The sequence below is a fragment of the Cladophialophora bantiana genome (assembly GCF_000835475.1).
Source record: "Cladophialophora bantiana CBS 173.52 unplaced genomic scaffold supercont1.1, whole genome shotgun sequence".
Classification (NCBI taxonomy): domain Eukaryota; kingdom Fungi; phylum Ascomycota; class Eurotiomycetes; order Chaetothyriales; family Herpotrichiellaceae; genus Cladophialophora; species Cladophialophora bantiana.
In genome coordinates, this window is record NW_015971575.1 from 2,517,040 (window position 1) to 2,538,408 (window position 21,369).

Consider the following 21,369-nt stretch of genomic DNA (forward strand, 5'->3'; position numbering starts at 1 on the left):
GGGTGAAATACTCACTTGTTCTTGGTTGTTTTCGGTCATCTTCTCTCGCGCTATGGCTTGGTCTCATCATCCTGCCCCAACAATATCGTCCATAGTCTAGCCCCTTCGCCTCTTCCGCCGTCATGCCCCCCTCTGAAAGACTGGCCCACGACATTTACCAACACGTTCTCCCTTCCCATCTTCTCTAGAAACCCAGCTTCCTGGCTTCCTCTAGGGAAACAGCGCTTCCACTCATGCCATATCGCGTACGCTTCTTGGGCCCAGGCGCGGAAGGATTCGGCCTCAATGATGGTCGGAGTGAGGATTTCGCGGGAGGGGAAAACGCCCCATGTCACTGCATTGACCGTGTTCATTGGAGAAGTCGTAGTGGCGGATTTCTGGTTGGATAGTTGTGACGTAGAAACTGGGTTAGTGTTTTCTGTCTCGGTATCCTCTGGCGACGTCTTCTTGTTTCGAGCCTGATCCCGAGCTACAAGCTCACTGCTTTCGAATACCCCTTCGTTATCCGTCTTCATCCAACCGACTACGTCACTCCCATACTTCATAAGCCTTGGCCGCAACTTCTCCTCCCACTCCTCTCGACCACAGAAGAACTCCACAAATGCCTTTTGGAAGACGAATCCTTCACCCGGAGGCCCCCAGCCGAAGATAGGGTCGGATGAGGGGGCACCGTCGACGGCGGGCTGGGAGGCGAGAGTCCAGTAATTCTGGCTGCTTATGAGGGACAGGAGCTCAGATCGAATCACGTCCGTCTCAGCACGTAGCGCGCCCGAGTTCTGAGACCCATTGGTTGATGTCCCATTACGAGAGGCGAGATCTGTGTCGATATCATCACTCCATGGTACACCCACCAACTCGCCCAATACGTGCCGCCTGAACAACTCGGTGACATCCTCTCTGCTCCTCGGATATCCCCACAACTTCCTCGCCATAAGCGGAGTCACTTTTAGACTCGGTCCATAGCCATCAATCTCCCCAAACGCAGGTGAGTGAGACGGGCCCCAGCGGCCATTGGGAAAATCATCCCAGGTTGCTTCACGACCTAGAGAGCCTTGCCCTTCAGAGATGAGCAGGTTATGCCGCCGGGTGGGGGAGGCAGCGGGGATGCCAGTGCCGCGGTCTCTTGCAGAATGTTGGGAAGCAAGTTTTAGATTTGGACCCGGCCCCACCCCAGGCGGGTCGGTGTTTGAGTCAGGTCGACGCGATTGTGTTCGAGGGTCGGATCTCCGGTCCGTTATTACACGGTTGTGAGGCTGGGCATTGACAGAACTTCTCCTGCGCCGCAGGAGGCTAGAAGGTTGCTGTCCATCTTCGTTTCTGCTGTTCATAGGTCCAGTTGTAACGACAACCGGAGGATCTTGTTTGCTGTCGTCGACGACCGCATCTGAATCAGACACTGAATCATCATCTTTGCCGTCGACACTCCCTTCGCTTGAGATTGACGGAATCAGCCCAGTCCGCTCTAGGATAAAGGATACACTCTTCTCCAGATTCAAGGTGTAGAAATGGAACCCTCGAGGAAGGCCTTCCGGCTGCGGTAACGTCTTCATCTCTTCAACCAACTCCGAGAGGATGTCAACTCCGACTTTCTTGACCGCTTCGTCGTCCGATTTCACACGTTCAATCCGTTCGGAGATTTTCTTGGGCAGTTTCGCGTGGCTAAGTTTGGTGATTCGTTTGATGATTTGGTAGGACTGGATGGGCATCAGGCCGGGGATGACAGGGATCTTTTCAAACAACCTCTTGCCATCTGGGTCGGTGTACTCTCGCAACCTCTTCTCATATGTGGCGTAAGCCTCGATGTCGTAGGTGAGCTGCGTCATGATAAAATCTGCGCCGGCCGCGACTTTCTCGGCAAGATAAGGAAGATCATGTTCGACACTCTGTTTCCCTTGCTCCGGGTGCGATTCATCTGCATGGCCCTCAGGGTAGCCCGCGACACCCACAGCAAAGTAGTCGCCGTGTTTTCGCCGGATGTATCGTACCAGATCCACAGCCCAAGTAAATTCTTTGTTACTCTCCGTGCCCGAACCACCGTTTCCACCGTCACTCTCATCCGCAGACGTGGCATCCTTGTACTCTTCCCTGGGCGGATCCCCTCTTAGCGCCAAAATGTTCCGAATCCCGATCTCCTTCGCCCCCTCGAGCGCCTCATCAATCATATGCCTCTTCATGTTCGTACAGGTCAAATGCAGCACCGTCGTGAGCCCAATTTGTCGTTGACATACTTCGGCCAGTTCTAGGGATTTTGTCGCTGTAGAACCGCCTGCGCCCCATGTTACGGTGACAAATAAAGGGCGTAAGGCCGCGGCCATGCGAGAAAGACGCGCTTGCAGGTTGGAGAAACCGGATGATGTTTTGGGAGGGAAGAATTCGAGAGAGAAGTAATACGACGAGGGCGGAAGGGAGGCCAGGAGCGTGGGGAGACGGTCGTCATGTTCAGAGGCCATGGTTTGTGAGTCTTATGCTCCTGGTCACGTTGTCTCTCATTCGCAGACGGTGGTCTGTTAAATGCAGGGTATTTCGATCACGTCTTGTGTATGTGTGTATAGCAACCCTTGACTTATGGGAGATGCCTGGTGTATTGTCGAGGAGAATCCCGGCCAGACCATCTGTCGTTGATTTCACATTCACGTCCCTCGGGAGTAAAGCAGATGAGGTCCCTCTTTTGGCGGTGCCGTGAGCATTGTCACAACTTATTTGTCGCGGGTGAAGTCGTGGAAGAGGGCAGGGAAATGGGAAAAGTTGCCCCGCAACAACATTTTGCCAGAGGGGAGAGTCGCCCAGGACTCAAGAGGGGCCACCAAATGATGCCAATCGCTTAACTACCAGAGCTGCGGGCCCTCAGCGCACTTTCATTTACAAGGGATGGACTATCGCTTACAGAATGACGAGTGTACACACATAGGACTCTTCATTCAAGCATCAAACATGGATACACGCACAGGGAGACATGTAGCCATTGTCCCAGTCCAAGGTCTTGTACACACGTCCAGAACGATGCTGCTACTATCCCACCATATTCTAGCCCATGAAGCTGCCGCCCCTCCATTCATTCCGTCAACACCATTTCTGAGTCGTGATGATTAGTCCGTACAGTTATGTAAATGCCACCCCGGCCGCCAGAAGATCAAGGTTCCGTCTCGGTTCCATACAGCTTAATTTTGCTGAGTTGCCAAACATACCAAGTCAATGCGCCGATGATGGTTGTCGATATTTTCCTTTCTCGCGTAAACGCCAGGTATCCATATCCATCTCTAGCTCTGTTCGTCTCCATTGATAAAGTCGTCAAAGTGTTTGGAGACGTTATCTCCATCCTCCGAGTCCCCATGATCGCCCACCGAATCATTGCTCGCTGTTCGAATCATGTCAAGTGCCTCGCTCGCGTGGCCGGCCTCTTGCTCCAGGCTCGGCACAGGCTCATTACTCGTGTCCGCATCAGGATTTGTCATGTCCATGAACATGTTATCGTATTCACCTCTTCCCGATGATGAGCCGCCCCTGGCAGAGTTTGGTGCACTCGCAGATGCATTGGAAAGTCCGCTAGCGATATCGTCTTCGCCATCGAGACCCAATCCAGCGTCCGATCGGAACATAGGGAATGACGGGTCGTGGTTTCGTCCTTCCGAGTTATCTCCACCAAATGTGGGCATCATCGGATCCCTCAGCTCTTCATGCGGTGGCTCCCTAGTGGGGCTGAACAATGACGGTGAGTTGGGTGAAAAAGGAGAAGGGCGACGTTCTGCAAAGGACGATCCGGATATGAATCCAGCTTCAAACGTCCTACTGGGTGGTGCATTGTCGTTGGATTCTTGCCTCTGCATGGCAGAAGAACCTTCAGCGGTCGTACCATTCTGACTGGGACTGGCGGCCGAGCCTGGTGCTGACGGTGATTGCGTTGACGGCTTCGGAAGCAGAGGCCCGGTAACAAACGATTCCTGCGTCTTTCTTCGCACGTAGGTCTTTGTGCGTAAGTGCGGTGGAAGGTCCTCGGGCTTCTCGACTCCCAGCTCCTTCATCAACTTCTGCTGCTTTGTTGGCCGAGGTTTGCGGGTCGACAGACTCTGATCCAGAATAGGCGGTGGCTCGGGAGCAATAGGCTGCCATTTGTGCAGCTCTTGCCGTAACACGTTTGTTTCGTAGGCCAGAAGAACTTCTGCGCCCTCGATCTTGCGGAGGTAGAACAGCATTTCTGGCATCTCGTCAATCGTCCGACAAAGCTGGCCGCTGGTGGTGTATCGCATCAGGAACTCGCGGAATGCCTGCGCCTTATCGATTATTCGCTTGAGCAAGTCTTCCTCCTCCGGTTGAAAGGGTAGATCCTGGATTTCATCCTGCCAGGCCTGTAGATCCTCGAGTTTCGGCCGGGCTGCATCTCGAGGGATCTTAACTCGCCAATCGCAAATAGGACAAGTGAACATCTCGCATTCCTTGACTTTTCCTCTTGCAAGCTTGAGGCATTTTGCATGATACCTGAAGACCTGTTAGTCGACTCCGGCTTGAAATACAGATAGTTCAGCTCACCAATCGTGACAAATTTCGCACTCAATCATAAGCCCCGCCTCTGGTTGGCGACAAATACAGAAAACAGGCTTCTCCTCATCACCAAGCGCGCCCTTCTCCTGACCCTCAATGGGAGTAGCTTCTCGCGACGCCGGTTCGACTGGGGGCCTGAACGTGTCATTCAGGTCGAAGCAGTAATTGTTCTTCTCCTCCACAAACTTCATGTGTTGTTCGAGGATGTGAAGTGGGGCGTTGGCCTTGCCAAACAATTTCTTGCCTCTCCTCATCCAATCTTCGTGTCGTCTCAATTCTTTCTCCAAGTCGGAAGCGCCGTGAGGTTTGCCGTTCAGATCTTCAAAGCTCTTGACAACATCCCTGACATGCACATACATCGGGCGCTTTCGGAAATCTGGGTCATGGCTCCGTTCGACCAACGTTATGATCTGCCGTTTCGCCTCACGATTCTTAGCTAGAATGACGTCCATCTGCTCCAAGGTCTCCTTGTTGACGGGGAAGACTTGATTCTGCACTTGCGAGTGTAGCGATTCCAACTGTGGATAGTGGACATCCTCGGCCGCCATGACTTCTTTTGCTTTGATCTCCCAGAACTCACCCTGTCTCACCACTTCAGTCAGAAACAAAATTTCAGGCACTTGTGGTGTGATTTCTAGTTCCGTAGCACGCTTGAGAAGTTCTTTGCAATCATCAAGTGTCTTTGACTGCACATCTTTCTGAACCTTTTGAACATCTTGTAGCCAGTTCGTCCGCGCGTAGACTTGCTCCAAACTTGTCAGTTCAGGCATAGCAGCCACAAACCCGCGGCCTTCCTCGAGCAAAGTGTCCAGCTCGTCGGGCATCGCTTGATGCTGGCCCGTCAAGATGCGATTCACGCTGGCCCGCCACTCGTCGACACGGGTGACTTTTTCTCTCAGACTTTCGAGCTGAGGCGCAGTGAACCCGAGCAGCTCTCCGTCTTCAATCAATTCCTTCATACGTTCCACGGTGAGTTGTGGCTCAGTGTCCTTGTCCTCTGCTCTGCCAGACCGGAGAGAAGAACGTCGCCAAGACTTATCATTCTTTCGTCTGTTCTGCTGCTTTCGGGTGAGGTAGAGGTTTGCCTCATCCACCCATTGGTCGCATTTCTTGACGAAATCGGCCAGATCATCCAATCCCTTTAGCGGACATGGTATCTTCTCGCCTTCTGTCAGGAGCGTATGCATTGACCTGAGGGCAGGTCGAGCTTCGTCCGCTAACAGAGCCTCTACCTTTGCCTCCCATGCTTCAGGGACGTTTGCTCTGTCCACCACTTTCTGAACAATATTGCTCAGCTCCTGGTTGGTGTAACGCACCGAAAGGCTATGGTTGGGTCCCCTCAGCCTTTCACTGGGAGAGGCAGGGCAGCAATCAGCCACCTCAGGGTGCAAAAGACATGTGACCTTGCCGCTGCGGTGGCACCGGAATTGAGAAAGGTAAGAAAACGCTTTACAATAGCAGCACTGATATTCATCCTCTTCAAGCTCGACATTCTCGACCTTGATAATCAGGCCGCAAGACTCTGTGGGCTCAGGAGTCAACGTATCAAACGTGCAGTCATCGTGCGGAAAGTGTCGCTGGTGCAGAGCCACGAAGCCTTGACGTTCGGCCAATTCTCGGGCTCGGGTCCGCTCGAGCGCCGGTCCCAACCACTTGGCTGTTTTGATTGTGCCATCTGACGCCGCCGCAGTGAAGAGAAGCTCATCATGTGAGAAGCATGGTTGGCGCCGGAATTCCTGCAGTCGCTGCACGCCTGCCTCGCCGAATGGTTCCCAGTCAGCAGGCGCAAAATTGACGGCTTCGTTGAAGTTGAACCCATGATTGAATCCCGCATGGTACGCTTGGGGAAACGTGATGACGAATTGGCCCGCGCGTTGGTCGAGCGCGTAAACCTCGACTCCAGCTTTTCGCAGCTGATGTGGCGGAAGAATGGTGACCAATTGAAAGAGTAAATCGGGTTGCGTCTCGAACAATTCGGGGACTGCTTTTCGCATTGCGTCTTCAAACCGATACGCGTCTTTGCCAGGAATGCCATACCACGTCTTTGTGGCACCAAAATGTTGATAATTTGCTGAATATGCGTAGTGATCCTCATTGTGCCAGCAGAATGTCGAGAAACACATGCCCACGTATAGCCATGGCACCGTCATCCCAGAAATATCACCCTTGATGTGCCTGAATAGCGACTCTTCGAGGAATGGCATGACATTCAAGTTCCAGGGGTCCTTCGAATATGGATCGAGGGGGTTCTTCTCCACTGTCGGGAAGCCGCTGCCGTGAGTCGTCGAGTGAATGTCTGCACCGTATTCAACTTCGACCGACTCAGTGATGTCTTCAACCAGTCTCCAAAACTCACGTTCGACATCATCCTCGGTCGGTTTTCTTTGTGTATTGGAGATGGGGTCGAAAGGCATCCGGGCCGAAAAGTAGTGATCTTTGAAGTTGTTGGCCTTCTCTTGAAATTGTTTCAAAGAATAGATGCTGCCTTCCTCGAAACCGTAGTCATTCGTCCCCACCAAGCATTTCGAACAGTGCCAGTCATATTCAGGCACATGGTTCAAAGGTGGCTCCACACAATGCTTGTGATACCCAGTGTCGCAGCTGTCGCATACAAGAATGCTCTCCTTGTTGTCTGACTTTCCGCATTTCTCGCATTTCTCGCCATGCCTCCGGGGGACCGTTTTGGTACGCACTTGAGGGGTTGTCGGACGCATTGCAGGTATGTGATTGCCCGGAATCGTGGGCATAACGTCCTTTTTAGGCCTCTTGCTTCTCCTGCCATTTGCGCCATCTCCTTCACCATCTAATCCCTCGGAGCCAGACTCGCCATTGAGACTGTCAAGGCTCATTGTCCGCTTCAGTGGGTTCGATGTCCCATTCGACATTTGTATTGTCGTTATTGTGGGTCCATTGATTGAAGGGAACGAGGGAGCCGGAGTTTTGGTCGATGCTGCCACACCGTTGACTTCTTTCTTCACCACGGGAGGTGGGGCGGAATTCACAGCCGTAAACCCTGAAGGGCTGTTTACCGCGGTGAAGCCACTGTTAACAGCAGTGAAACTTGACGATGACACCGCTCTCGGTTGAGTGGCAGGTGGTATTGATGGTGCCGATGGCTGCTGTTGTGATGGGCCAGGAGAATTTGGTATTTGGGGAGTTAGGGACCTTTGGGCGGGTTTGGGAGAATCCGTTGTAGTGGCAGGCGCAGCAGACTGAGATGGAGGTGGGTGATTGATCCCAGGTTGATGGGGTGTGACTGATAGTGAGTACGCTCCGCCATGTTCGTGATCGAGCTGTTGTTGGACGCCGGGTTTGGCGTACTTCAGCCATTCCTCGTACGGATGTAGCCATCGTTGATAGGAATTCTTGAGGGATGTTGATAGTGACGACATGATCTTTCCACTGTATCCCAAGTCTCTGCCAATCTCAGCCCACTTCTTGTCCTTGCAGACTCTTTCAAAACCGCCACGGACTTCGACGGCCTTTTTGAGTTTATAAAGGTCAAGTGGACGCTTATCGACAGAGGGAAACCGATTGAGGTGTGCGCCATATTGTTTGTGAAACTTGGCCAGCTGGTCTAGATAGTTGAGATTCGTACGATTTCCTGCGAGGCAAGTAAGAATAGAAACATCAGACGGACCATAAGAAATCTCACCTCCTTCAACCAGATTGATCTCCTGGCGCCGAGTGCGAAAATGAAAGCGCTATACCACGTTATAAATGCATTCCTGGTTAATATTCACTGATTGCTCACCTCTGTGTCGATGGCGAAGTCTGGGTTCCAGTTTTCTGGCGGGATAATCTTGCAGATACCGTACTTGCTAGCCTTCTCCGATATACTTCGAATGTACTCCATCGGATCACGAAATTCTGCCTCTGTAGGTCGGAAAGTGGGCGCTTCGGGTAGGTCATGAAGTCTCCTTCTCGCAGGAGGATCGCGACTGGAGGCATGGCCTTTGCGCTCGACGGTTCGCAAATCAAGAGGTGGAGCATAGCGGGCGCTGTAGGGAAACGAGGGCGTGGTCATGGCAGCAGGAGGAGCGCCGTTCATTCTCGAAGCTGATGACGATGGCTTTATAGTGGGAGCCTGTGGTGCGACACCACCAGTCGAGGGTGGAGCGACCATGACTACGACAGGTGGGAAAGCCCGACCAAGCTGCGGGATATGCTTATTCGGATAATCGTAATTGTGCAGGGATGATGCGCAGGATTGTCGAGTCTGATCGATTTAATGCGAATGGGAGCGTGGAGAAAGCTTTTGGTATGAATAGATCTTGATATCGGTACCGGGAAAGCGAGAAAGCGAGAAAACGAGCGGCAGGCGGGTTGACAGGTGAGTTTGCCTGCGGGCAGCCTCGTAGAGGGACAGGGAATGGATCGAAGCGTTAGCCTTGGACTTTGAGCTTATGGGAAGGCATGCTAAGTGCTAAGAGAGCACTTTGAGTTGTAGTGGTTCACATGCGGAGTGAGAGAGGCTCTAGGTGTAAGAGTACGGGGGGGTTGTGGTGTGAGAGGAGGATATAGTAAGTGAGTTAGTCGAGAGACAAGTACCAAGTGGATAGATGGGGATCGTCGGGCAAAGCGCGAGAGAGACGCAGAGAGAGCAAAGAGAAGCCAGGAAGTGGCTCCAGATGCTCTCCAGGGCAAGACACTCGATTGGCTGCCACCTCGGAGGCTTGTCAGGCCTGCCAAACTTGCCAAGACTCTCGGCATGTTGCTCGGTTGCCTCCCTCTCTGGCACGACATGAGGCGACCTCTTCCCGCTTGTGTAAACAAGGCGCCCATCCGCCGCTTGGTTAAATAACAAGATAGACACTCATCATTGATCAATGCATGATTTCCATGTACCGAAAACAGCATCGCTACAAGCGACAGACATCGACGTCCTGCATCGCTGGCCCATCAATTGACCGCGGGCTGCCTTCATGAACCATTAGACACTGTCCTATCTCGTCCGTGCCCCAAGCGTCACGCGTAGACTAACGCCACGTCGGGGTGGTCTTCAAATGGTCCAAGAGTGAACATGGACATCAAACCCATTCCCGCCTTCTACTGCTGTTACCTCCTCCGCTCCACTGTGCGACACTCGAGCCTCTACATTGGATCCTCACCAGATCCAGCCCGTCGCCTCGCTCAGCACAACGGTCGAGTCAAAGGTGGCGCCATACGCACTTCTCGAGCGAGCCTTCGTCCCTGGGAAATGGCATGTATCGTCGCCGGGTTTCCCTCAAACGTTGCGGCTTTGCAATTTGAATGGGCATGGCAGAATTCCCACTTAACCCGCCACATTTCCCCTGAGCAGCGCATCTCCTTTGCCACCATTCGGACCAAAACCTCCAGGACGGGAAAAACCACCAACAGGCCAGGGCGGCCCCGGGCCTCTTTGATCGACAGATTATCAAATCTCCACCTACTGCTGCGGGCGCCCTATTTCTCTAAGTGGCCACTCGAAGTCCGCTTCTTCAGTGAAGATGCGTATCGTTCCTGGTCAACGTGGTGTGGACGGGTCGACACTCAAATCCGACCGGAGATTCAAGTGCATTTTGATCCACCAGGACCAGGAACCCAACAGCTGGAAGAGGAGGAGTTCACTTCTGCTCAGCCTCAGCCAATCCAGAGGAGGAAGAAAAAAGCCGATTCGATCGGCAGAGGCGGCGTCGACGGCGTCGATCCCACATACACCCGACTTCAAGGAGTCTTTGAAAAGAGCCAATTTCTCCTCGATGAAGGCGATAATCAGCAATGTTCGGTATGCGCAGAGATCATCGATCTCCGTAAGAGCCTCTTCGTCATTTGTCATACGCACAACTGTCAGGCCATATCCCATATTAGATGTCTAGCCGATGTGTCTCGAAATAAAACCCAGTCGGCTTCATCAATCGTCCCAGGATCTGCAACCTGTCCAAAATGTCGACAGGAACATGCTTGGTTGGCATTAATGCAGCAAGTCTCCCTGCGGAACAGGGGGTCGAAGGAGGTGAAAAAGCTCCTGGGTAAGAAGAGTAAGGGTACGGCAACCGGAGCGGCAGAGATATTGGAGACAGAGAGCGAAGAAGAGGATAGTCCGTCGGAAAGGGAAGAAGAAACGCTGACCCCGAGACATGTGGTTGATGATGAGACTGAGATGAGCTTTAACGATGACGATGAAGACACGCTGTCCGTTGCATCTGCAGATTCGATCGCAAGTATGGCGTCCAATACGTCGAGTAGGCCGGTGGTTAACCCTGATGCTAGCATCGAAGAACCTGATAGACTCCAAATAGTCATAGAAGACAGTGAAGATGAAGGATGACCATCTCAACCCTTGATTGCAGTATCGCCCTGTTCTCTCAAGACCTTAGGTCGAGCAATGGGCCCAATTTCTGCAAATCACTAGACGTAAGAGTTTCATCCTCTGTCGTCCCTTGAACAATCGACAGGACATCGGCAGCGACCTCCTCCATCGTCCTGCCGGCGTCAACCTGATGAACGGCGACTCCATCAAGTCTTGCGAACAGTCCCTTAAATAAGGTCCGGACGCGAGATTGCATTTCTTCCTTCTCGTACCTCTCGGCACCATAGCCACCACGTTTGGCAGCGTCAGATGAAGAAATGTCCAAAAAGAACAACAAATCTGGCTTCAAGAGGCCGATCTCGGGTGACCATGCCCATTCAAGAGATAAATCCGGATTTTGCTTTGCGGCAGAGTAGACGGCTCCAGAGAAAGAATATCGGTCAACAATCACGTCGATGCCAGACAGAAGGTCCAAGGAAATAGATTTAATTGCTTCCCACCTGTTGGCACTGAAGATCAAGTGGATCGAGTGGTCATCTTGTTGGGCTTGGCCCGTCAGGTAGCTGTTGATCATCTGGCCTGTAGGCGTGGATCGATCTACACAGAGACAGATCAGCTAACGGGGCTCTTCAATGACAGATCTTCACGTTGGACAAACCAGGGAACTTGACATAGCGGACCTTTCGGCCTTGCGATTGGAATCGATCGAAAAGACGTTGGCATTGGCTGGACTTTCCGGAGCGATCAAGACCTTCGATGACGATGAGGATGCCTCGTTTCGAGACAGTAGTAGCAGACCCCATCTAGGAGGCTCCAAATTATGCATTCGAAGCAGTCTGTAAGACAGAAATATCAAAGGTTGAATTAGGGCACGTCAAGAGCTCAAATGAGAGCTTCGTTCAGCGCTATCAGCAGTTCGCAGCGGTGCAAATGCTCCGCACTATCCATTTATACGGCCGAGTTTACAGCCCAGCCACGCAAGTGCGATACATTCGCCTCGACAAAATCCAAGCAGTGGTGGCAGACTTTCTCCAACAACCTGCCACAAACAATGCCATCATGGAGCCTGTGACCGGCGCCTCGCTTGCCCAGCTACCGGATGAGATGTTCGAGTTCATTCTTCAACAGGTGTCAATGCCAGGGTGCGCTGGCAGGCTCGGGCAGTTGATCCTGCGCGGGCGACCAGCTATCTCGACACCAAACTATGTCGTCCCAACTTCTCGCGGCGTGATTCCTCATCTGTCACAAGATAATTTGCAGAAGCACACGAATATTTCCACCGTCTACGTGCCTCTCGAAGACTGTAAGTTCCCACCTTTCAGCATCAAGTTGGATTGCTGACTTGTCTGGCTTACAGTTGGTGGTTAACAGTCATTGAGAAGTCGCATGCCAAAGCGCCCCTCTACAATACTCCAGCCCCAAATGGTGAATCTCCTCTACGGCGGTATATCGGCCTGCCCGACAGACATCTCTCAATTTTTGGCCTGCGAAGAGTCCCAAATATACCTTGTCCGGCGCACAACACGGATTCGTCCGTAGCGATTTCGACTTCAGTTGGATTCAGGTCCCTAGAAGTTGAGCAATATCATGAGGCGGTCAGAACTTTGAAGGCCGACATTTCAACAAGCCTACCCGATCTGATCAACACGAAAGTTGCCAGTGTGAAGAGGATCGAAAAGAGCGCAGACAGGACACATGCATGGTTGCGGGATTTCGTGGAGGACAAAGGGGAAGACACGGGCCTTCCGTTCTTCGCATCAATACCACCGCATGAAACGGAACTCCTGTCGCTATATCTTTCAGATCTGAAGGACGAATACAACTCTCATATATCCGGGCTGTGTGTGTACTCGCCCTCGACAGTCACTGGGTTGCCGGGAGCACTCAGAGACATACCGACCGTATGCCTCACGGATCCGTCGTCACCACAGGCAGTTCTCGCAGCCATACATGCGGGAGTCGATCTCTTGACTGTGCCTTTCGTGACACAGTCCTCTGAGCATGGAATCGCCTTCTCGTTCACCTTTCCTGGATGTACAAAGACTCCCAATCAACCTCTCGGATTTGATCTTTGGTCCACAACCCACGCCACTGACCTCTCCACTTTGAGCCCCAATTGCACCTGCTACACGTGCACACGCCATCACCGCGCCTACGTGCACCATCTCCTCCAAGCGAACGAAATGCTTGCCTGGACACTCCTTCAAATCCACAATTTCTCCGTCATTGATGCCTTTTTCTCTGCCGTGCGCCAAAGCATCAAGGGTAGAACATTCGAAGATGACATGGGGACATTCGGTCGTGCGTATGAATCCGAGTTGCCAGCATTGACTGGCCAAGGACCAAGAGTGAGAGGGTACCAGATGAAGAGCATCGGAAGAGGCGAGCCAAAGAAGAATGCCAAGGCGTACGGGAAGTTGGGTGATCAGGTGCAGAAACTCGCGGAGGCAGAGAGCGGTATCGCTTCGCCACAAGGCGATGCAGATGATATTGAAGGACATGGGCTAGCCTAGAAGATTGAATGAATAGCCTTCTCCTGCTATCGCGCGCTCGCGAGAGAGAGAATCCCAGCAACCATGATCCCGCAGGCAGAAGAAATTGGACCGATCCCATAGATTGGATTGGCGTGAATCCACGTCCTAAATATGTCTCACAGCCTCTCTCAACAGCGGCCCGACTTGTTTGCGACTCTTGCTCGTGTCGCCCATCCACCAGATCTTCCACTCACCCTTCCCACCGAACGTCCTGCTTAGTCCGTCCACAAGGCCAAGGCCCTTGACGTTACTATTGTCCTCGGCAGCCCACTCGGCCAATTGCAGCTCGTCGCGGGAATTCCGCTCGAATGCGTCGAGAGCGCCCTTTGCGGCCTCGTCCCGGACCAGCACCGCGACCTCTTTCCTGCCGTCCGGCGTGCGCGTGAGCATGCAGAACACGCCCAGCTGCCTGTCTGGGGCGGAGGCGAACTTTTCGATCTCAGAAAGGAATGCAGTGATGGCGTCGCGTGCACTTCCACCTCCATCTCCACGGGCGTCGCCGGCGCCGTTGTTGCCGCGGGCGGTGGCTGCGTGGGAGATGAGCCAGGAAAGAGGCTTCACAAGGCTGGAAATGCCGATGTTGATTTCCTTGCCGGACGATGTCGAGGAGCAGGACCGGGAGCTGGCGCTGGAGCTGGAGCTGGTAGTGCGCTCGGTCCAGGCCTTGTAATCGCGATCGAACACCTCCTGCATGGTCAGGAGGTCCAGCGAGTTGGCCTTTGCAGTGGAGATGCAAGAGAAGAAGGCGTCGCGGTCCCAGTCCGCCGCCGGCTCGGAGTGTTGTGGCAGCGACGATGACCGCGGTGATTTTGCATCCGACTGGGCCGCCGTGGTTGAGATCACTGATTCGAGAAAGCGCACGACTTCCCCGTCCGTGTCGGAGCATTTGTCACCCTTGGCCCTCAGGTTCCAGGTATCGATGAGGATGGGAGCGAGTGCAAGTTTGGATATCTCCTGCAACGCTTCTTGATCGACTTGCGGGCTTGAAATCTGTCCCCCTGAGTTTTGGGATTCAGAAGAAGGCCACATGCCCTGCTCTCGAAGATGCTTAACCACAAGACTGGTGCAACTCCCTATCCCAGTCTTGACAATCCTTGGATCTGCATCCTGGGAGACGTAGTGTTCGTCGACATGATGGTCGATGCAGCTTGATACGGTAAATCTGGCTGATATGGTTTCATTAGAGAAGCCAGGTATTGACGGAGAGTTGTGGTCGACCAGGAACAGGGATTGTTTCTCGGTTGAATCTGAGGACTGTGTTTCTGAGTTCTTAGCGTCGAGAAATAGCTTGTGTAGTGCTGATCCCTCATCATCCATGATGTCCGCGATGGTGATAAGTTCCTTCAACACATCAGTCTTGCCCTGCGTTCGCCCCCCTTTACCGACAATGTCGGGCGACTCTCCTAAAGCCAATCTTAGAGCAACCCCAAACTCCGGCCTAAGTCTCCACAAGTCACTTGCTTTAACGGACGGAAGATTTAAAATCGGTACGTAAGCGGTTTTCCTAGGATGAGCCGCGTTGTCCGCTGCTAGATTATACCAAAACGAGGTCTCAACGGTGGAGACGAAGCTGTCCAGGTCCGCAGATGGATTCCCCATTACAAGGACCAGCCTCTGCGATACGCCATTGACAGGATGTGAAGACTTTGAAGCCACACCACCGCCGAGGACCAGATTCCTCATGCGTGAGAGATAAGACGTCATTGAAGGCATGCTGCCATCCTTGTTCTTGTGATCTTTGTCCAGGCAAAGGTCGGACATTGAGGGAGATTTCAAAGTGACAGCAGAAGAAATTTTGAGCCTAATAGATCTCTGAAGGAGGAAGATGAAGAAGAGTCAATGAGGCCAGCTGCATTCGACACTAGAAGTCTCCTGAACGGTCCTGAAGCAATGCTATGAAAAGTGCGAGGAGTTGAGAAAAAGGAAAATGACAGCCTTGCAGCCTCGCCGCTGATCGTGACGTAAGGCTGTGCGGGTGCATTACACGTCGCTCCATCACCCAGCGCGGGGGAGTACGATCGGACGACTGTTATTGTCCTTTACCGTAAACCCAGTCTACACACAGTACCCTGCAAGTATGGTCTGCACAAACCCCAAATCTAAGTTCAAGCCTATTCAAAGAGCTGGGATCCCCATGCTCTTGCCCTCCGTACCATTCCCAATTCGTGCCCGTACTCGGATTTGTGTCAGCGAAATGCATCAGTCTAGCCGGAGTTGTCAGTATCAACAACGCGGGATCCCTGGCATATCCCATCCACTGTAGGCAAGGCAGAAACACCCGGGGTGTGGCGAGTACAGCGATGGAGAGCACGATCGGCGAGACAGGGATATAACTGGTTGCACTTTCGAAACATTTCCGAGCCGTCTCGCCAGGATAACGAATTCCCATGGCTTCGGCTCCTCAATTCATCCGTCTGTGGCTTCCGGACTTACTCCTTTCGACCATTTGGAGTGAGCGGACGATTATTGAACTCTGCCTAGTTATATTAACTTGTGCAGAATGTCGTTTTCTCTATGATCCAGCAGAGGGGTATCAAAGATAAGCTCATTTTTTACGGCCGCAGAATCCCCAAACTGGTGCCGGGCTGTTTTATCCGATGTATTAGATCCATGCATGTTGAGGCAAGGCGTCTTTGCGATAGCAATACCATTAGCGGCAGCGCAGCAGCTCCAGGCGCATGCACATGTATATATATGTCTAGAATCCCACCTTAAGACGAGTCTCTCCTTATGAGACAACACGCACAGAGCATACTCCTTCAACAACTGAACTAGAGACCAAACAAGTTTACAACCTACCCGCAAGAGACTGGAAAATATGCAGTGGCTTGTCACAGGTTGCAGCACAGGCCTCGGTCTCGAGATCGCACGGGCTGCTCTCGAATCCGGACAGAAATGCATTGCCACATCACGCAATCCAGCCAACTCTTCCGACGCGGTCGAGGAAATTGAGAAACTCGGCGGTGTTTGCGCCAAGTTGGATGTTTCTAGTCCAAGCCTTGAAAGTGACATCGACGAGATTGTCAAAGAACACGGAGCCGTGGATGTTGTGGTGAACAATGCCGGATACGCAGATGGCGGGCCTTTGGAGATGATGGAGTAAGTCAGCTTTAACTCTACCCCTGCCCCAGAATAGTGCCGGTCGAGGGAAACGGCTAATTCCAACTCCCTGTTGACAGCCTTGATAAGGGCCGCCAGCTGTTTGAGACGAATTTCTGGGGACCCGTCCGTGTCATTCGAGCACTTGTGCCATCCATGAGAAGCCGGAACAGTGGGGTTGTTGTCAACGTCTCCAGTGCAGTCAATTGGAACGCTCCTCCTGGAGCTGCTGTGTACGCTGCCTCCAAATTTGCGATCGAGGGAGTATCCGAGGCATTGGCCGTCGAATTGTCGCCCTTCCAGATAAGAGTTTTGATCGCCGAGCCAGGCGCGATGAAGACCAGCTTTTACGATCCGAAGAAGATGGACGTGGTGGCCATTTCCGACGTGTATAAGGGAACTGTCACAGAGTTTGTGTTGCAGGCCATCACAGGCCTGCATGACGGAGCGCCACAGGATCCAAAGAAGACTGCTGAAGCAATTGTGAAAGAAGTTTTGAAGCCTTCGTCTGACCCCATGATTTTGAGAATGCCATTAGGCAAGGAGTCTCTGGGGGGAATGCGGAAAAGAGCAGAGGAGTATACGAAGATAGCCGACAGCGTGGAAAAGATTGCTGCGGTTTGCGACTTCTGATGCTAAACGCCGTTGATGGGAGTTGAAGATGAGAGACATGACCAGGCAAGGCTGTGATCATTTCCACGAGAATACAGTCCCGTCGTCTCACTCAAAGATCACTTGTTGCGTCAGATAATGATTCGAGGGCTGTGAAACACAAACACCGTGGCAACGGCCAGCTCTTCCGGCAGGGAAGGATGGAAACTCGTGTCGTAGTCCCTCCCGTCTGATAGAATCCCGTTCAGTGCAGATACAGAGGCCGTAGTGATCGGGGATGTCGAGTTGAGACAAATTCTAATGATCAAGAGAGATCTGGAGCTCAGAGGGCCAAGTGTTGCATTCCAAGAGTAACACTTGCCCAGTTGACGGTACCTCCATCTTGTATACGACAGTCTCTCGCGTTTGGTCCGATAGACTCGTGAGCGGAATAAAGGTTGAGATCGAGCCATAGAGCCTTGCAAGGAATATTGAGCCCGACTGGGGATCAACGGTGTGTAAACGAGGAGCTCTTGTGGCTGACCGTCGACTTCCAAAGTCTGCAGGGACCTCTGGTTCTCCCACCCGCAGTTATGGCAACCGGTGGCAATGTGTAAACTCTGACCGTCCCAAGTGAATTATCAGAGAAGTAGTTGAAGGCTGAGTTGGGTGGAATTGAGCGCCGGCGGCCACAGCTCGGCTTCAGCATAAGTGGCCTCTATTTCCTGAAGGACCATCTCTTTTCAGTGCAGAGTGGTCTCTTTTCGTTGAAGGCTGGCTGATATATTTGGAAGAATGGTCTCTTTCGTTGAAAAGCGGCCGCTTTCGCCTCTTGGGCTTTTAGTATGGCCTCCCAGCCAGACGGGCTTAACGCATAGTTACCGACGCTGCTCCCGTCGAGGTATTTCGCAAGTCGTCTGCCACCGAGTAGCAGCAAGATTGTGAAACAAAGAAGAAATACAACACTCAACGGATCCCCGCTAACTGGCGTGAGCTCCTCTCTTGAGTCGGCGTACTCACCGAAGCCAAACAAGGCGTTGAAAACCTCAAAAAGCAATAGTAACCTTCCCCTCTCCACGGCTTTCAGAGCAGCAAGGACGAATTGATGTGTGTTGATGTTTTCCCTCCCATATACAGGACTCTGCGGAATTGGTCTCACAAATCTCGTCCCGTGCGCGGAAGGGGTTGATATACTGAGTAGCGAGTCGACGAGATCCACCCCAGCCTCAAGAGCATTCATTGGTTCCGTAATTCGGGGATTCACATCGATGTAATATGGTATCCCCTCCACGAGGATTGCATCGATAGACATAGCAGCATCGTACTTCAAGAATGCGCCAAGCTTCATCAAATCATCCTCGAACACAGGGAGTGGAAGAGAGGTCTTTTTCGTTGCCCCTCCAGATGGACCTTCCCGAGCGCGAAGGCATGCATGCCAACTCAGCAGTTTTCCACCCGAAAACACCCCTTCTACCATCACAAGCGGCCCAGCCACCGCTTTCTGGATCAAGACTTGGCCATTGTTTCGAAAAGAGCCTAGGTGTTCGAACTCTCGACCAACGTGCGCCAGATCCTCAACAGTCTTCGCAAATCTGACGCCTTTGCTAGCTGTGCCAATGGGAGTCTTGACAAAGGCAGGCAATAGGTCAGTCATAGCTCTCAACTCGTCGGTTGAACCCACAACTACATTCTCTGGCTGACGCACAGATGCTTGTTGGAGAGTATGGGAGGCTGAGATCTTGTCCATAACACGACTGACTGCTTCAAAGGATGGGACAGCGATGCCCACTCCCAGTCTCCGTATCTGGTCCACCTCGGCTGAGAGAACAGCCACTTGTTCTTGCGTGCAGATGACAGTCTCGATCTTTTCCCGAATCATGACGCCCAGTGCAGAGTGTAGCCATGCGTAAGGATCCGGTCCAAAGGGCGGCACAAGATGCGTCTTTTTCACCCAACCTGTGGCCTTAGTAAGGGAGAGTCCGCGCGCGCAGAGAACGTGAACTTCGTGACCTTTGCGGCCAAGAATTGTTGCCAATTGTCGGGAAGTCAGGCCCGATCCGTCGGAAAGGAGGACCTTCATGGTTTCTCAAAAGGATTGAATAGATCGTAGCTGTATACCCGAAGCACAGAATTTCACAGTACGGTACGCTTTAAAGTAGGTTTGGTGAGGAGGGCAAGTTCCCAGATTGAGTTAACCTATACACAATGGGAGTATCGCAGTGCCGTCTCATTAATATATCAAATATTGGTATGGGCTATCATAGTCAAGAGATGGGATGACAACCGCCATGGTGGTCTGATTGTTGCAACACCCGACATCTCGGCAGAAGGTCTTACCAAGTCAGCTGTCAGTAACCGCAGCCCTTCACTAACATGATATCTCTATTATCACCATACTTGTTACTCATGTCGTGGATATTGTCCTCGTTTTCTCGTCGCGGTTGTTTGTTCTCTACTACCTGAAGCGACAAGTTGGTTCACGGACCAAAAGCAGGCAGAGTTGCTGCATCTTGTGCATTGAAGATTTGTGAAATTTGGGGGTTGCCGAAGTTGTGCCGAGCCCTGTCTATATATGGTTAGTAGCAGAGACTTTTCGAGGTAATGGCAAAAGCGGCGCCACTTCCCTGCGGAGACCGACGCTTGCGACTTTTTGTGGAGCGTCGCTTACGGATATCTTTCCCATAGACCGACGTCAGGCTTAAAAGTGACGACTCCGGCTGGAAAGACATCGCATCTCATATTCATATTAAAAGGACCGGCAGGGCATACTCTATGGCGTGTTAAAGTCTGTTTGACGAAGCGTATTGCTTCCGTGATTCGTGTCTACAACAGCCAATCAAGAGGAGACTTTTCCTTCCTCCTGTGGCACTTCGGACGCATCAGAACCATCAACCCAATGAGACTGCACAGGTCCTAAATTTGACATAACTTGTACTTGCCGCTCTCGGTTCTTTCGGCTCCAATTCCTGTTGCATTCGTGCTTGTTGCACCTTCAATCCCTTTGGCTTCCCTTATTTTTTTTTCTGCTGCAGCCGCTGTTCTCGTTCTCGCCCCCAGGCCTGCGGGAGCCAGAGAGGTATTACCTGTAACTCCTGAATCGATAGAATAAAATTCTCAACCTTCTATAGTGGATGGAATGGGCGATAGAGAGAGCTCTACCCAAGGTCTGTGTGAGGCTCAGGTGCGTACGCTCGTGTCCTTGCCGAAACCTAATGCAGTTCTATGTTATTACGGCGTCGTGTCGTTCCATCTTGACTCAGTACTTGTCCGCTACGTTACCACATTCGACTGCCTGACAATATCATGGCTACCATTAGCCGGGACTCGATGGGACGTTACCAAATGTATGAACGGTGCTGGGGTGAGCGGGGGACGCGCAGAGTGCACGGACATAACCCTCTATTCATCGAAGTCCCTTGAGGCTCTGGGTCTACGTATAATAACCTTGTTAAGAACAAATAATACAGCTGCTTCGTTGTTCTTTCGACCGTCTATCTCAGCAGCTCCTTGTCTCCCGGTAAGGACGGCACGATGTGGCTTTTGATATCAGGACTCTCAAGAAAACGGATTTCAAAAAGACAGTCTGAAGTATGCAATCTTTTTACATTGCTGGCTCTTCGATGAGGATTGTGGGGAAGTTACATTTCAAGAAATGCAAGGCTCAGAGTCGAAACAGAAGGCCAAGAAGGGATATAGGAAGATCAGGAATGTCTGTGCCATCGCCCGCGATCACTATCAGTATATCTGGATCTATACCTGCTGCATCGACAAAAGAAGCAGCGCAGAGCTTCGAAAGGCCATCAATTCCCTGTTTCAGTATTACCACCACGCTGAGCTGTGCTACGTATGCCTGGACGATGTACCGCCCAGACAACAACCTAGAGCGATGGCCGCTTTAACCAGGCCAGATGGTCCGCAAGTGGTTGGACGTTGCAAGAACTGATTGCGCCCCGGGATCTGGTCTTCTACGCGAAGGACTGGATTTTCTTCGACACTAAGGAAAGACTCACCGATGAAATTGCCAATATCACCGATATCGACATTGCTTTTGTTCGAGGTAGAGACCTCAGCCAGGCCAGTGCGGCTCAGAAATAGTCTTAGGCTTCTAAGAGAAACACATCAAAGGAGGAAGACATGGTGTAATGGGAGAAGTTTGAAGTGGTGGATAGCGTTATGATTGGCTGGGGCGCCGATCCTAGACTAGGGTTCTTCTTATATAGTCCTCGGGGACTACCCTTCATAGAATGGACAATCAATCAAGTTACCAACAGAGAGGACTTCCTTGGGTTGAGTGTGCGTGTTGGGAAGGAGCTATGCCCACCGCCGTACGAGTTA

The 21,369-nt window shown here is 52.1% G+C and overlaps 9 protein-coding genes across 9 annotated transcripts; 4 read left to right on the forward strand and 5 right to left on the reverse strand.

The window, feature by feature from the left end:
* Nucleotides 1-50: 50 nt before the first annotated feature.
* Nucleotides 51-2,450, reverse strand: Z519_00925 (methylenetetrahydrofolate reductase; the record flags this gene model as incomplete). Its single annotated transcript, XM_016758682.1, has 1 exon — nucleotides 51-2,450. The coding sequence occupies one exon, from the start codon at nucleotides 2,448-2,450 to the stop codon at nucleotides 51-53; it is 2,400 nt and encodes a 799-aa protein (XP_016625931.1).
* Nucleotides 2,451-3,257: 807 nt separating this feature from the next.
* On the reverse strand, nucleotides 3,258-8,662 carry Z519_00926 (uncharacterized protein; the record flags this gene model as incomplete). Its single annotated transcript, XM_016758683.1, has 4 exons — nucleotides 3,258-4,473; nucleotides 4,525-8,140; nucleotides 8,192-8,240; nucleotides 8,291-8,662. The coding sequence occupies 4 exons, from the start codon at nucleotides 8,660-8,662 to the stop codon at nucleotides 3,258-3,260; spliced, it is 5,253 nt and encodes a 1,750-aa protein (XP_016625932.1).
* An 897-nt stretch (nucleotides 8,663-9,559) lies between these two features.
* Z519_00927 (uncharacterized protein) lies at nucleotides 9,560-10,828 on the forward strand (the record flags this gene model as incomplete). Its single annotated transcript, XM_016758684.1, has 1 exon — nucleotides 9,560-10,828. One exon carries the CDS (start codon nucleotides 9,560-9,562, stop codon nucleotides 10,826-10,828), a length of 1,269 nt encoding a protein of 422 aa, XP_016625933.1.
* A 37-nt stretch (nucleotides 10,829-10,865) lies between these two features.
* On the reverse strand, nucleotides 10,866-11,613 carry Z519_00928 (thymidylate kinase; the record flags this gene model as incomplete). Its single annotated transcript, XM_016758685.1, has 2 exons — nucleotides 10,866-11,407; nucleotides 11,469-11,613. 2 exons carry the CDS (start codon nucleotides 11,611-11,613, stop codon nucleotides 10,866-10,868), a joined length of 687 nt encoding a protein of 228 aa, XP_016625934.1.
* A 256-nt stretch (nucleotides 11,614-11,869) lies between these two features.
* Nucleotides 11,870-13,323, forward strand: Z519_00929 (uncharacterized protein; the record flags this gene model as incomplete). Its single annotated transcript, XM_016758686.1, has 2 exons — nucleotides 11,870-12,113; nucleotides 12,182-13,323. The coding sequence occupies 2 exons, from the start codon at nucleotides 11,870-11,872 to the stop codon at nucleotides 13,321-13,323; spliced, it is 1,386 nt and encodes a 461-aa protein (XP_016625935.1).
* Nucleotides 13,324-13,449: 126 nt separating this feature from the next.
* On the reverse strand, nucleotides 13,450-15,105 carry Z519_00930 (uncharacterized protein; the record flags this gene model as incomplete). Its single annotated transcript, XM_016758687.1, has 1 exon — nucleotides 13,450-15,105. The coding sequence occupies one exon, from the start codon at nucleotides 15,103-15,105 to the stop codon at nucleotides 13,450-13,452; it is 1,656 nt and encodes a 551-aa protein (XP_016625936.1).
* Nucleotides 15,106-16,162: 1,057 nt separating this feature from the next.
* On the forward strand, nucleotides 16,163-17,076 carry Z519_00931 (uncharacterized protein; the record flags this gene model as incomplete). The annotated part of the gene is made up of 2 exons (XM_016758688.1): nucleotides 16,163-16,443; nucleotides 16,524-17,076. 2 exons carry the CDS (start codon nucleotides 16,163-16,165, stop codon nucleotides 17,074-17,076), a joined length of 834 nt encoding a protein of 277 aa, XP_016625937.1.
* Nucleotides 17,077-17,752: 676 nt separating this feature from the next.
* Nucleotides 17,753-19,114, reverse strand: Z519_00932 (uncharacterized protein; the record flags this gene model as incomplete). Its single annotated transcript, XM_016758689.1, has 1 exon — nucleotides 17,753-19,114. The coding sequence occupies one exon, from the start codon at nucleotides 19,112-19,114 to the stop codon at nucleotides 17,753-17,755; it is 1,362 nt and encodes a 453-aa protein (XP_016625938.1).
* A 1,572-nt stretch (nucleotides 19,115-20,686) lies between these two features.
* On the forward strand, nucleotides 20,687-21,129 carry Z519_00933 (uncharacterized protein; the record flags this gene model as incomplete). Its single annotated transcript, XM_016758690.1, has 2 exons — nucleotides 20,687-20,878; nucleotides 20,917-21,129. The coding sequence occupies 2 exons, from the start codon at nucleotides 20,687-20,689 to the stop codon at nucleotides 21,127-21,129; spliced, it is 405 nt and encodes a 134-aa protein (XP_016625939.1).
* Between the last annotated feature and the right edge of the window lie 240 nt (nucleotides 21,130-21,369).